Source organism: Ptychodera flava, chromosome 19 (genome assembly GCF_041260155.1).
Source record: "Ptychodera flava strain L36383 chromosome 19, AS_Pfla_20210202, whole genome shotgun sequence".
Lineage (NCBI taxonomy): Eukaryota > Metazoa > Hemichordata > Enteropneusta > Ptychoderidae > Ptychodera > Ptychodera flava.
Window position 1 is genome coordinate 38,394,836 of NC_091946.1, and position 15,429 is coordinate 38,410,264.

The 15,429-nt window shown below is 37.1% G+C and overlaps 1 protein-coding gene and 1 non-coding gene across 2 annotated transcripts in view; both read right to left on the reverse strand.

The window, feature by feature from the left end:
* The window catches only part of LOC139119468 (uncharacterized), a 34,121-nt gene extending 19,056 nt beyond the window's left edge, over window positions 1-15,065 (reverse strand). The window contains exons 1-4 of the mRNA XM_070683300.1: window positions 14,758-15,065; window positions 1,689-2,031; window positions 1,155-1,296; window positions 202-321 (exon numbers count right to left, since the gene is read on the reverse strand). Of these exons, the coding sequence (XP_070539401.1) occupies window positions 202-321; window positions 1,155-1,296; window positions 1,689-2,031; window positions 14,758-14,855 (703 nt within the window). The 5' untranslated portion in view covers window positions 14,856-15,065. The remainder of the gene's footprint in view (window positions 1-201; window positions 322-1,154; window positions 1,297-1,688; window positions 2,032-14,757) is intronic.
* Window positions 7,399-7,470, reverse strand: Trnag-ucc (transfer RNA glycine (anticodon UCC)). The gene has a single exon. It is a non-coding gene; the product is annotated as a tRNA-Gly (tRNA).
* Window positions 15,066-15,429: the final 364 nt, after the last annotated feature.

Sequence of the window (15,429 nt, forward strand, 5' to 3'; positions counted from 1 at the left end):
CCTCATACATTCTTTTAGCCGTTCATTCCTTCGTCTGTCATCCAAGTAACCCTTGCCCTGGGTCGAAAGGTCATAATTAATGAACAAATTGCAAGATAATGCAATGACGTTGCGTATAAACCAAATTGAAAACAACACAGCCGTCAAGGTTTCCGTCACCGAATAGGAAATATTGCGTTCTGAACAGTAGTACATATTTACCATAAGTACAATTGCGTTCGTCGCTCATGTCTAGACAATGATTGATACCGTCACAGACAAGATACTTCCTGACGCAATATGTACCACTGCCGCATTGGAAGTCCTCTTCAGAACACGGACCTGTGTGGAGTACAAATGATTTAATACTTGCTGAAGAGTTCAAGTGATTACAATGCTCTGCCATGACACGGTAGAAAACGAACAGTTCAATAATCGAGTCGGCGATAAAAGTGGCCGAACAAATAACTCTCGAAAATCACATTTGAAAAATAAAATGTTTTATGAAGAAGCGCCCCATATGGGGATATCTGAAATAGGGACTTCTGATATTTCAAAACCGAGACAGTGCTGTAAGTTGTCAGCACTTAAAAGAGACAGACTTTCAATAATAGGGAAGTAAAGATGACATTTCAAAATATAGAATATTTTGAGACTATTATATCAATGTCATACAAAGAAAAGGGTAAGCTGATAGGGATGTGAAGCTTGAAAATGTTATTTTGTGTTTGTTAACGAATATTGATATTCTCTTTGTGACAAAGTGGTTTGTTACGAGGACTTAATGTCGAAATTTAGCATTTAACATGCGATTAGTTTGCCAGTTCGTCATAGATACTTGTAACTTGTACTAAGACACAAATGCTGTTTTGTAACGTGGAGGATGAGGTGATTTGTGGAGTTTTATAAGAAATTATGTTAATATTTCACGAAAAACATGAATTGTTTCCTGCTCTGATATTTTTTTGCAAATATCTCAATGTCTCACCCTTAATTACCAATTCTGACTTTAAGTTGAAGGAAATACCGCGAATATGGATTCAAGGTGAAAAATAAGAGATTTTGCAGATATCACTCAACTGAAAAACTACAATCTTGATATTAAAGTTTACTTGTCAAACGAAAGCTATGACATGTAATGTTTTCTTTCGTAAACTTCTATCTGATGTACTTACCATAGTGTGGAAACACTAATTGGCTGTCAACTATGAGCAGTTCTCTGTATTCAGATTCAAGTACAGCTGATCGTCTTAGTTTGTTTGTATTGCACAGAGTGACTGCAGGGAAGGGTCGTATACTGTCACTCACCAGTTCAACCTGGAAGAAAATCATAAAAGAAAACATTGCTGGATCTACGATATTGGTTGTGGTACATCACTGCATAGGCACCAGAGAAGCAACAATTATGTGCTAATGATACCAAGATTGTCTTTGACAAAAATTTTCCAGTGTGGAAATCTTGATACTACACCCATCTCGAAAGCCTGAGCTTCATTTCCGCCCGCGAACCTACGCAAAAATCAACACATTGTAACACGTGCAGCTATTACGACGATGACGTAATGCAGGATAAAAGCAAAATGAGGATTTTACGCGTTCACACTTGTCTTACCTTAGCTATGATATCGCAGCGGTATATCGAACGCGCTCGGGTCGAAAGTGTTCGATATACGCTAAAAGTACCGCTGCGATATCACAGCTAGTCTTACCTTTGTGTTCACATTGAACTCGATATACTGCAATACAAGCAACAGAGTTTGCGTTGTGAATGCAATGAGAGCAGCGCAAACGATCAAAGACCAGGTCAGTTTCCCCTTCCAATCGTTTGAACTAACGATAAGTGAGACTCCATGCGCAGTCGTAGATGACGCAAAGTCCTTGATAATCTCACCAAGGCTTGAAGATTTCGAGTCAACTGTCATATCCTTCATGGTAGAAATGTCTGATATTGCGACATCATCTGCGCTGAATGGATCCATTCCATGCTGAGTAATCCCGGCGGTTACATCGACGTACGGTGAGGATATACTGGTTCCATCGACCACAGATTTTCTGATACAAGCGAATTTCAAAGAACGAGAATAAGTTGATTGTTGGCGTTTTTCTGTACTACCACGCAACAATCACGCAAATTATTCATCGATATTAAGCGGAGTATTTTGTGTTCAAAGGAATGCACTCTCTTAAAATAATTACTTTAGTAGGAATGGAGACAGAGAGTGTGGCTCTATTTCTTCAAACTTTTTATCACATCTTCGTTGTACTGGTGTTACAATAATAGAGTGTATCAGTAGGTGGATAAGTGGCGACCAGTTCCAGTATTGAGCGATGCGCTCTGAGTATACACATACACCGTGATGCATGATTATATAGCTGTCTCTGAGTAGCATTTGTCAGCATTCATAATAATGTAATGATTATCGTTAAGAATTTCAATACCAACAACCATTAGAAATAGAACAAACAATTATTTCAATGTGTGCAAACAACTTAAATACTCATTAACATAAAGGAATGGCAAACTGTTTTTGGTATTGCTCTGCACTGCAAATACCGGTAGTACGCGCGCGCTTCGATGCGAATAAACTGTGGTAAATATGTGTAACCCATGGTTACTTTGACATCGATTTCTGTATTGCTATATAACAAAACTTGCAAATTTTCCTTTATAGAGGGCGCTTTTTAGTTTGTGTTTATTATGCTAATCAGTAAGTGGTACGCAACATAAACAACTAAAAACAAAGTTTTGAGCAGTATATGCACTGTAGTTTATGTCGACATTATTCAGCCATTACAATACTTACCTGTCGGCAGTATGGATTTATAACACAATGATTACAGTATTTCAGTAGGTTTCAGTACCTTCTGTAACACATACAGTGAGAAATTCCACTTTTGTATTCCAGATGCTGTTATCATGTGAAGCGCAGTGTTTTGAAAATCGCGCGAGTGAAAGGGTTGTTTCAGGTATCATTGTTTGCATTATAAACCATCAAAATGACATGCTTTATTTCTATATTGTACTCTCTGTATGATATCAGTAGTCAGGAACGTCTATTTTGTTTGCATTTTAACAAACTTTAGTATATTTTTGAAGAACTCATTTGGCGTATGAATTTCAAAGAGTTGTCTGGTTTTTCAATTTAAAGGGACAATCGAAAATTGTCCGTGGTCGTTGCACAGTGTTGGTTTTCAGTGCAGGTCGTGTAAACGTGTGCGTAGTTGTTTTGAAGTCTAAACGTGGCGACAGCGTAATTTTGACTGTAAAGAGATACCATAGTGTGGACTTTTGAAGCTGCAACTTCAGTCGAGTGTTGGTAACGTGTTCAACATTAGAACGATGAAGTTTGGTGTGCTGTAGTGTTCATTTAGTCAAGTTATGACAAGTTTTGGAACTCCAGTTGTGATTTGAGTTGCATCGTCATTTGCTATGCATGGACCGCCACACTGAGAAGCTGTACTCGTATAAAGACAGAAAGTGAACTGTTTCTCGTCGCTAGAAACGGCACCATTTACAAGTGGTATAGCCACAAACTGATGACATCAAAGATCTGCGTACTTATGGAAATGAGGTGAAAGGTTACGTTCTTAAAGGGGCGATAAATTATTTTGGGGGTAAGAGTGGGGCTTGGAAACTTAGGGGGAAATGATTGAAAAAGAAGGGTCCCAATTTTTACTATCTTCACTTCTGTCCCTCATTTGTCGAGGCCTATTACTCTATCCACGTCTTCTTCAGCCAGCCTGATACCTAGGTGGAAGCAATGGTTGGTTAATGACAAGAGAGAGAAGTGTTATCTTTAGTTACTTTTTTACACAACAACTATTACCACTGCCGAGGGTCGAACCCAGAACCTCCAGCATGTGAAGCACTACCTGTAACCTGTACTCCATGAGAACAAGTTGCCAGAAAGGGATGCAATGTTTCATATAAACGTTAGGATGATAATGCTAAGCAGGAACTGATTAATTTATAATGTTCACTTGTAATGATTTGAAAGTCTTTTACGCATTTTTCTTCTTTTATTGAATTTATGCCTCTGCATTGATTGCTTTATTGCCTGTCTTTATTTTTTTCTCTGCATTGTCGTGTTTGTTAACGTTGTGCAGATTTGTTATTGTTTGAATATTTTTCATATTATTTGTTGTATTTGCACAGTTAAAGTATAAAATTGTCACTTGTTTAGGATGTTTTATATGTTGAAAACTTTGTGTTTGACATTTATTTTTGAATTTGTCATTTGCTCCCTTTTTTACAATACAAAAGGTGTGTGTTTCGTTTTTGACTGGATACACTTTTATAAAAGTGGTTCATCACTCAACATGTATGAAATACAATATTTCATTGCTATTGTAGATGAAAACGTGGACATCAATTCGTTGGATATGCCACGGAAATAACATAAAAATTTCACCAATCGACAAAGTGAATTAAGTACAGAAGCGAACGAAATTCGCTGCAAATATAATAATTTAAGGCCCATACACTGTCACTAGCACAAACTTCGTCAGGTTTGTGCATTCCCAGTGTCACACATCAGCGGCAGTGGCCTCCTGAGTTGTAAACTTAGGCGTGATATTAGATTTAGACCGTCTAAAAACATTTGGCATAATATGGTGTTATGTGCAGAGTTGCAATGAATCGATGAAGGGGACTGTAAACTTGAAGGACAGAGAATTGAAATACGTTGAACAAGTAAAATCCACGCCTCCGCTTTATCGTCGAAACGCCTCCGCCACATGAACTCTTAAAGATTAATTGGAAATAAGTCTTAAGATGTGAAGCCAATCCGAGTTCGCATGACATGCATCCACATGCCTTCAAAGGTGTTGGTGTAGGCGAAGGTTTTAGGATCCACAAAATGAAGACAATGATTAGCGGTGAAATAAGAGAACTGAGGAAACTTGAACAACGAAGAAAAAGGCCCCTGTCACCTATCAGAATAATACTGTAACCCCCAGGAACAATTCGATAAAGTATTGGCATTACGTTAGACTTGGTTCAAGTCGGTGAATTAAAAAAAAATAAAATCATTTATAATAGTTTCTCTTGTGTCTCTCCTATTTCGTACAAACCTATCCGGAATTTGGCAGCTCACACCAGGTTTTCCCAGCTATTGAATGCGTCGAGTTTGAGTCTGCGCAATAGTGAGTTAGTTTCTGGTGTGATTCCGGGTGAAACTCCGCTGCATAGCGTTCACTCCACTCATCGCGTTCCCCCTACTCATCGCGTCCACTCACGCGCGCGTTTCACATGAAAGCAAAATACAAATCATTGCGTTCACTCCACTCAAACATTACAAATCACAGACTTGAACCAAGTCTAGCATTACGTATGTCGGTCAACAGAAATTAAAAAGCAAGCACAAATATGGCGACCAATGACTCAAATCACCAAATGCCTGTCACTGTGTCGACTCAAGCTGTATTTGGACTTCCGGAACTTGAATTCATTATAGAGTTGTTTTTGTTACATCCGTGTATTCATAAATTTCCATAATACAGCCTAGCTAAAAATCTATTCGGAGGCATGATCGCAAAGATAAAAAGGGGAAAAAATTGTGGACAAGAAATTAAACCAATCAATAACAGAGTTTGAACTAATGTACAGGTGTGATTTTCAGTCTGTAGAAGAAATAATGCTTATGAAAACATACAAAGATTTTTGACCGTCATATTGATTATTATTTGCATTTGAATGAACTTTGAATTCTGTTATGTAACTGTGTGCCGTCTTTGGCAACGGCTATATTGAAAAGGGGTCAATATGGCCATTGCCGTCGGGGTCAGTTTGTAGATGACAACAAATTTGATGAATAAAACGTGAGAGGGGACATATTGTACCCGGAATGAGACGGAATTATTGCCGCGATCACATGAACTAACTAACCCTAACCCTAAAAAGTCTGTGATGGTCTTCATTTGCTTGATTTTGTGTCGGGTGAAGCACAGTGGGAGCCAGAAATTGGGGTTAGCTAACCCCAATTCCTGGCCCCCACTGTACTTCACCCAATACAAAAACTAAGCAGTCGGAAATTGTGACAGTGATTTGAAGAAAGTGCAAATTTATATTATTTTAACCTTATTAGTTAGTCAGTGCCGCAATTACGGGGCGTCTGTATTTTGTGTACGGCGATTTTGACGTCATCAGTTTGTGGCTATACCACTTGTAAAATGATGCCCTAGAAACTGTGAGTATTTGTGCTAGAATTTTCATGACTAAAGTGCCAGATGTTGTACATTTAAAGCCAGAACTGTTGAAGTCTCTGTGAGAAGTTTCTGCAGAACTATTCTGTCCTAGAGTTACTCTGTATTCGAACTCTGAGATTGTATTCGCCGTGTAGAGTTGTGAAAGTCATCGTCGCTGTTATTTGTATGCTGGACTAGACTTTGCATAAACAATACCAGCGTACCAGATGTTGTGCAATGCGGTTTATGCAAATAGTCGTCTGTAAGCAGAACTCGTTCATTACTGATGTCGTGAGAGTTTCAGAAAGAACTGTAAGCTGTCAGTACCGTTCCGTACATTTCATTGGCATCGCATAGTGTTCCTTGAGCCGCCACCTTGGACAACATACAGAAAACGTTTGGTCCACGCTGGATTGATGCCGTGCTGATTGAGACAAATTTGATGTAATTGTGAAAACATGCTTTCATTTGAAAGATATTTTTGAGTGTGCGTAGTACAAAGAAAACACCTAATTTCCTTGGTGAATATTTATTTCTATGATCTGTAGTTTTTCAGCGTACATGTCACTTCAGTGTCAATAGTTTACTAAGCATTCATTATGTGTATTGTTGATTATAAGTGAACGGAGAAATTGAGAATTATATCCGTGTTTATTTGTAGAGACGATACTTTTGAGAATAGTTTGTAACAGTGGTTTAGATCATTGTATAAAACTATTGTGAACACAATTATAAAAAAAGCAATTGTGCTGAACATTGGAAGTTGAAGTATTTTGTGAACAGTTACTCACTATTTGGAGAATGGTTTGTAATAGAGTAGTTCAGACCATTGTATAAAAATATTGTGAATGGAATATGAAAGTAATATACAGTCATTTTTGATTTTCACAGTATAATTTGTATCGAGTGTTTTTGTTACCCTGCTAATGCTATTGTATGAGTGCTCTTCTGACATGAAATCATGGTGCCGTAATGCTATCTGGGACTCACGTTAAAAAAATAATTTGTGATAGCCAAGATAGTTTCTGGTTTCGGCTAGTTTGGCATTTTCATGTGGTTGGTGTCAAATTTGGGGTTGTTATCATTCTTGGGCTACATATGTAATAATAGATAACAAGGCTCGAAAACGAATAACCTGGATTAAAAGAAATTCAGCACAATATCAATTTATGATGATTTGCTAACACACATTAAATATATTTTGTATAGCTTCCATAAAATACCAAAATGTCCTGCGTTGGCCGGGAATCGAACCCGGGACAATTGCTTGGAAGGCAACTATGTTAACCACTACACCACCAACGCGGCTGCTCAATAAATGCATTTTAATTTTCACCTATTCAAATTCGGAATATTTTATATGCGTAATTCGGATTCAGCAGATACAAGTTCAAAACATTTCTAGCATGCTTCCTAGCATTGAACTATATATATCTTCCTTAAGTTTACACACTTTTCGTGTTTTTCGCAACCAAAGTTATGAAGTAGAAGCGAGACATTCTACCTACCTACCATGCTACACACATACAATTACCAAAACGATAGCGCATACTAAGATAGCATTTCTAATTATCATTTACCAACCCATTGGTCGACAGTGCCTACTTCAATGAAAACAAGCAACACGCGTAACTAATGACAATTCCCTGTCAAACTGGTAGGCCTGAATTATGATCGTTATGGGATTAATTTTACGCCTGTTTGTTGCATGACAGCACGTACCTCATGTATAAATAAGTACCCGCACAAAGTGTTTTCTCTTTCGTTGTGGCCGCGCTAATTAAATTTGAATGTTCAAGAACTCTTCTTACCACATCATCAGTATGCATTCAATAGATTAATGCTAGTCACGCAACAGGTTGTTTCGAGCACGGACCGTGTTTTGAGCGATTTTGCGCTGGGCACGCGCCTATAACCCCGGTCACGTGATCCCATGAGTTGCTTAAGGAAGAATGCGCCTCGGGAACACTGATATATTTAGACTCCCAAATTCTTTTTTGATCTACCACTTGAGAATTGAGAATTTTATTTTTCCCCGTAAAGGTAACACAGGGATAGCGGCCATTTTGAATTTCAAATTTGGATAAATGTCAGGTAATTTGTTTCTCCGAGTCTAGTACCAAAAATCGCACGGTAACCCCTGATTTTTTTGTTTTGGTGAGAGAATGATTGAAAGTTTCGTTTAGGAGAATTGGGCAAAAGTTTAAGTCTTTCATTTTCGAGGCGCATAATACCTCAATACAAAAGCTTCTCAGCTTGAACAATTTTTAGTAGCTGTGATGCAGTTTATAGCACAGAGTATAACTATAGCTGCAGTATTGTCCAAGAGTATCCCCTTGCTGAATGAAAACGAATAATTTCGTTTGTGACTACTAGACAAAATGGATTTTCCTATTTCGACTTGCTTTCCAAGTAAATGTAAGGGAAAGCGTCTATCGTTATCTATATAAAATGCACTGCTAATTAATATTCCATTACGAAAGTTGTCATGAGGTCCAAACTTTATGTAACGATGTATATTCAGCCATAGACAGTATAGAAACGAGACTTTCTATGCTTCAGCCATGCATGGTGACATACGCGCACGGAACTTGACTTTTTAGGGAACAGACTGTACAATGTTTCACTAAGTTAGGACCTAATTTTGTCCGACTGGAAGCAGAGTTGAGGTTGTGCAAAGTTGACCAGTATTTCACTGAGCATGTTTCAAAATGTTAAACAGCACAAGCTTCTCTTCCTATCAAACAAAATTCGCCAAAAAAGCGCAACAAGAACGACTAATAAACAACTGAAAGTATTTTACATCATATGACACTGTGAAAGTACAATACAATAAGACATATATGCAAATTACCCGGTGACAACCGTGACCCCGAACCTAGATGATTGCGTAACTTAATATTCACCGTTGAAGTAGGGATTTTACATGAAATTGATAAATAGCTACAATAATGATAAATTATATATCAAAGGAAAGTTCTCTTCAAGACCAATTGATTGCATTTTGTTTGATGAAAATTGGTTCAGTACGTGCAGAGATATGTCCTGTTAAATTTGAAAAAATCAGCTTCCTATTTAGAAAAATAATCGCAATCATACCAATCCATAATCCAATAACACTAGGTCAAAATTTGTAAGACAATAGTTGTAAACATAGACACAAAACAGCACAGAACAGAGAGTAAATAGACGGTACACAAACAAAGTCAAATTCATGAAAGAAAGATATATGGACCTCTGGCCAAAAGACCAAGAAGTGATGTCAGGTGTTTCGAAACACCTGACATCATTATGCCATGGTAGACACCTGTAGTTTTCATTACAACCAGGTGACCCCATATTGAACAATGTTTGAGGAAACTAGAATTGCAATTTCTAGTGCTTTTTGCAATAACCCAAGCATTTCTTATCGAAAATTGATGAAATTTTTGTGGATATTGCTGATGAAATGTTCAATGGTTTTTAATTATTATAAATGAAAAATATTATTTAGAATGCTGTTTACAAGGTAAACAAAATAACAATACCTGTAAACAATCAAATGATACCTGTGACATTGATCACTGTATGCATTATGTATTGTGAACATCAACAGAAATATGATAATCATATTCCATCATATTTACTTTGCATATATGAAAAAAGTTATTTAGATTATGTTTACAAGGTAAACAAATAAACAACAATACCTGTAAACAATCTAATGATACCTGTGACATTTTAGAACTTGATTTAAATTTAACAAAATATTTTTTTATATTTTTTTTAATTTGAACTTCTGAATTTCTTTTAAATTTTTTTGTGTGATTACAACTTTATTAAATGATAATGAAATATGTCTGATTAATGTAGATTTTAAGTTTAACAATTACAGAGAACTTTTCCAAAAAGTCAAAAAACTTCGTTCTCAACCCTTTTACTATGCCGTAAAACAGCAACACGCATTTATAGAATGAACAACTGCATTAAAATGGATGCAAAATTACGCTGCCCCGGAAATACCATAGACCCTCGAAGTCAGCGGTCCGAAATACAAACCAGTATAAAAACCAACTTTTCCAAAGTCCGGAACACCATCAATGAGGAAAGAACAAATTAATAATCTACGGCCTTTTTCTTCAGAGAGAACCAAAATAGTCCCCTTCTCGGGAACTAAAGATCGAAACTAAAATTTCAGTATAGTATCGGCAAAGTGCGGTGCACGTACGTGAGCAGTTCAGTATGGTATCGGCAAAGTGCGGTGCACGTGAGTATGCCTACACTGCAGTGCTGGCTTGACAACTTCTCAGTGTCTATCGAAAAATATCACCCGGAAATCAAACTACTTCGAACAAGATAACGTTTGAAAGGGTAAAGTATATAAATATATCTCTAGATCCTTGCGTTTAATAAGAAATCAGACAAATCTAGCTGCAAAATCGTGAACGTCGGAACTCAGCTTAGACCTCCCAACACAGAACATGCGGCGAAGCGCTGATTACTTGTATGTGATTCCTGGGAGTGCCCGGATGTAAAGTTTGGGGTGAAACCATACTCGCTAAAAAGGACCTTAAGGATGTACGAGCGGTACGCGCGCGTGGAATTTGTCACTTCCCATAGGATTACATTGAAATTTGCTGGAAAATCAATTTCTACTAATGTCATTTTCATGAAAATTTGCACAAAGCTCAGTCTAGAGAAATAAATAATACTGATCAAATAAAATTATATGGTCACCGCGCTAAATTTTGAGATAAACAGCATTGAATTATTTCGTCCATAGAAAATGCATTGGTGAAAAAATGCTGACTCAGCATTTTTTCTCACAAATGGCAAAATTCATGGTCATTTATCTCACAAACGAGCGCGGTGACCCCTATATTTTATCACACATTTTGATAATACTTACAAAGGAGAATCCAAAAATTGACAATTTAGAGAAATGACATTACTTTTAATTTTACCGATCGTACATCCTTAAGCATCATTTTTCGCATCGTCAGACTTGTAATTATTGCAAAATTACAATTAATATTTATCATAAAATTGATTTTTGGGCCGAACGTTTAAGAAAATCAAGATTTTCTTTCAAAAAAACACAAACAAAACACAAAGTTTGATCATTGATTGAGTTTTTCTCGGCCGATTTTAACGTTCGCCCCCTCAAAATGAAGCCCATGATCTCGTCTTTCGTACCACCCCTAAAAATAGTGATGCGATCGGAATAAGTCATGCGGAGAACCTATCAAAGAGGTATATGTTCGATCTCCTTCGAGGGACATTCGAGATCACGGCACAACGCTCATAATGGACGCCAAAATCGCCGGTACGCGTGAGTTTGTAGTCGTGCTGCTTTGCCATTTATCGTAGTACAAAAGTGAAAATTTCCCAAAATGAAGTTAAAATAATAATCTTCAACACTACAGTTTCATTTTCTCTGATTATTTGATCTATTTAAGAATTAACACGAAAGTTCGGACTAGACCTGCATCGAACGCGTACGTTCAACACGAATGTCATGTGACCTAAAATCCCTAGTTGAAGTACGATATGGGTATGAATGTTGAACTACAACGCGTTTGTGATTTCCTTTATGACTTCTGAGAGAGAGAGAGAGAGAGAGAGAGAGAGAGAGAGAGAGAGAGAGAGAGAGAGAGAGAGAGAGAGAGATGGATTTCGAAACGGATAGTCACACATGTGACTACTGAGGGAGTGATGGATGTTGAAACCGACAGTCAAACATTTTCACCATCTGCAATCTGTCCTCCGATTCCCTCGATATCGCTCTTCTTTGACTTTTTATCCGTTGACGCAGTTTGCCCTTGGTTGAAGATTTAATCACTTACTTTTAACCTAATATGTGCATAACTCAGTAATAATTAAGCCACTTAACACTCAATGATGATGAGTGGCAATTACCATAGCTGTCAGTGCCATTTCATTTTAACAAATAACTCTAACATTTCATTTATTATTAATAGAGGACATTCATCCTCTGAAGACATGAAGAGTAAGTTATAATATTGCCGGGTTAGTTTATTAGTACATAGATTATGGCCAAGTTCTTTCTTACTTCCAATCTCTCTAGATTTACAGTGTATTTTTCTGTTTGATCATCGTCTGAAGGACGAGTTAATGTCAGATCAAGTACGTTGATTACTTTGCCATTTTTAACATTAATATAATTGTCAATCGGCTTGCAACGGCTTTTCACACAAATGACAAGTTCAGTCTGGTTGTCATGGTTTCACACGATAATGAAAGATTTATTACGTCTTCAAGTTGATCCCCTGAACATTTGATCCCCTGAACATTTCTTACCAACAATGAGAATAGTCACATTACCAGTTCGACTCTCTGTTTCTCTCTTTATCCATTTTGATCAAACATTTCATAAAGTGACGGATTCAAATCTCACATAATTTCATTTCAAGCACATCGCGTTTGAATAGATATGATGACCTGTCATGCTACTCATTTTGAAACTTAAAGTAGAAAGATACTGTATCGATCAATATTGTGGCTAATAATTATAAAAGTCTTTTGATCAGAACATAATAGAGGAAATTCAACACCTATATTCAAATTAGGCCATTCACCTTGCGTCCCGCTGTTTACAACATATACAAATTAATATATAATCGTATATACTTGAACCACGTAAGCTTAGGTTAGGTAACTTTGACCGATGTACAAAAATAGAAACAATGTAAACTTTACAGGGTAGTTTCAAAATTGTGAGTTTAGCTCTATCAATGTCAGTATTCGACAAACGTTATGTATTCGTTTCCAAACATTGTCATGTTCACAGTAAGACACGTAGACGAACGGAAATGTTTTGACAATCACATCAAATTACCTTTATCATCTTTTTTCTCGCCAATCGAACAACTATAACAGCTATGCATTTAAAGCGTGCGTATCTTTATTTGATGATATGCAATTAACTGCTCCAGTGTGTGGGTACATTATGTTCAGAGATATTGTGTTTTCGATCGAGATTCATAATGGAAGCATTCATAAAATACATGACATTCTCAGGTGTCGGTAGAGCGTCAACATTGTCCCTGTTATGAAAACAAGTGTTTTCTCGACATGAGGTAACGGTATCGGAACACCATCTTAACATAAATGTGTACTTTGCCTTAAAGAAGACGTTTTTTTAATTTCTACCAGAATGTCACGATCTTGCATGTCCGCTGAAATGTTGCCATGCTATAATGCACATGTTATTGAAATGAACCGAATATTACAATCAGATAATATTCTAAGTGCTTGAAGATCACCGATCGTAGGAACACACATAGGAGATTCTGTGTCTACTGACTGCAAGTCTACTTTTTGCGATATTTATCTTTGGACGAAGAACTGGAAAAAACGAGCACGTCTAGCTACTCGACTCAACAGTAATTCAACTCTGAACGTTTTCGGCATCAAATAAGGCATATGAAATTCGAGAAGTTGTGCTAAATTCTCCTATGCCATTTCATTTTAACAAATAACTCTAACATTTCATTTATTATTAATAGAGGACATTCATCCATGCTAAATTCTCCATTCCCAGAAACGAAGACTGCATGGCCTTTTGGTCGAGCGGTGACACAAAATGGTATGAAGAATAACAGCAAAGTTGTAAAACCAGGTTTAAATAAAAATGTATGAGTGTTTCCTAATACAATCATTTCAAAGACAGGGTAGGTAGGTTGGGAATCGTGAATTTGTAATTTTTAATTTCTTACTACTCGTTTCGCTGTTGTTAAAAACAATGTAGCGGTAAACTTTTCCTTCATAAGATGTTTGGATATTGTGTTGTTATATCACAACCAAAGTAAATGTATTGTTTGAGTTTCATCAAGGTTTACAGTCGACGTCGCGTTTTTTTGTAGATGAAGTTCATATCTTGTACAGTACAACAGTCATGATAAACTCAAAAATCTGTGTTATGTTCAGGATGTCCCTGATCTTTATGATTAATGATAACCAACCATGGTTTTTAAGTTTTTAAGATCGCATTTGCTGAATTACATTGAGAAGTTGCTTGTGTTATTTCACTTTTTTGTTTACTGAAGGTTTTAAACATTTTACAGTCAGTTGGTAAACAATTAGGGTAGGTCGGGTTACCGGAAACACAAGTTTTCCACTTTGCCGAGGACGCGACAAACAGACCATGACAATAGCAGACAAATTGACAACCACGCAAGGTGCCTATATTGCAGAGATTTAAATTTCTGCGTAGCGATTCGAACTGCCCTAATTTCTCTGACCACAATTTCTGTGATTTGATACACATATGAATAAGATTGTAGGTTTAGGTCGTGAACAATATAACTTCGAAATTTGAAAAATTATTGTCAAGGTTTATATACCACTATTGAGTTAAATAAGAATTAAAAACTGAAAGTACTATCGTATATGATTGAAAAATATCTCATTGTAGCCACTCTACCCCCGAACAAGTTATCCATCCATTTTCTCGCTAACCCTGTGCAATGGAAAACCCTTCAGATCCGAAATCTAGACAGAATGTCCTTCAATGTCCGGGTTTTCATGTGAAAAATGTAGTAAAGCTTTATGTGCGCAATTTTGGCTAGGATTGTCCGATAGATGACTCACCGTCTTTCGTTCTGTTTATCAGACTGGTCGCGATCATACCAATCGAATAGCCACGACGCTCTGTACACTGTGAACGGCCTTGTCGGTCTTGTAGTCATTCTAGCTTTTTCAGTCACAACGATAACAGATGCACCCAGCAGTACGCATTCAGCCTGAACAAAGTTTCCCGACAATTGAATTACAGTACGGTACAACAAATGATCGAAATTGGATAAGACGAATTTTGCCCACTACAACGGTGACGAAACATAATGCAAGACGCGCAATGGTACCCCCTCAGGATGCCGTTTGCGGCTGGAATGCAAAGATGCGGGCTTTGTGACATCCGGGCCGGTACGAAATTGCTTTCACAATCGAAGGTACGAGGGCGTCATTAATTAAGTCTGTTCCAGGAGCTGACGTTTGATGGTAATTGTTGATATGACAGAGATATCGTTCGTTGACTGTAACATCTGTAAGCCAAACGGTCTCAACACCAGAATAAAACACCATAGGCGCGTTAGGAAGCGACTGAACCAAGATTACGCATTAAATTAAAGGCCTTTCAGGCGTGTTTAATGTTAAATAAAAAGAAATTCTTGTTCCGAAATATACATTTTCAGGTAAAACTTGAATGTTAAATAACTGCATCATGTTGGGGCACATTAATTAAGGCAGAATGTTGGCACAGAC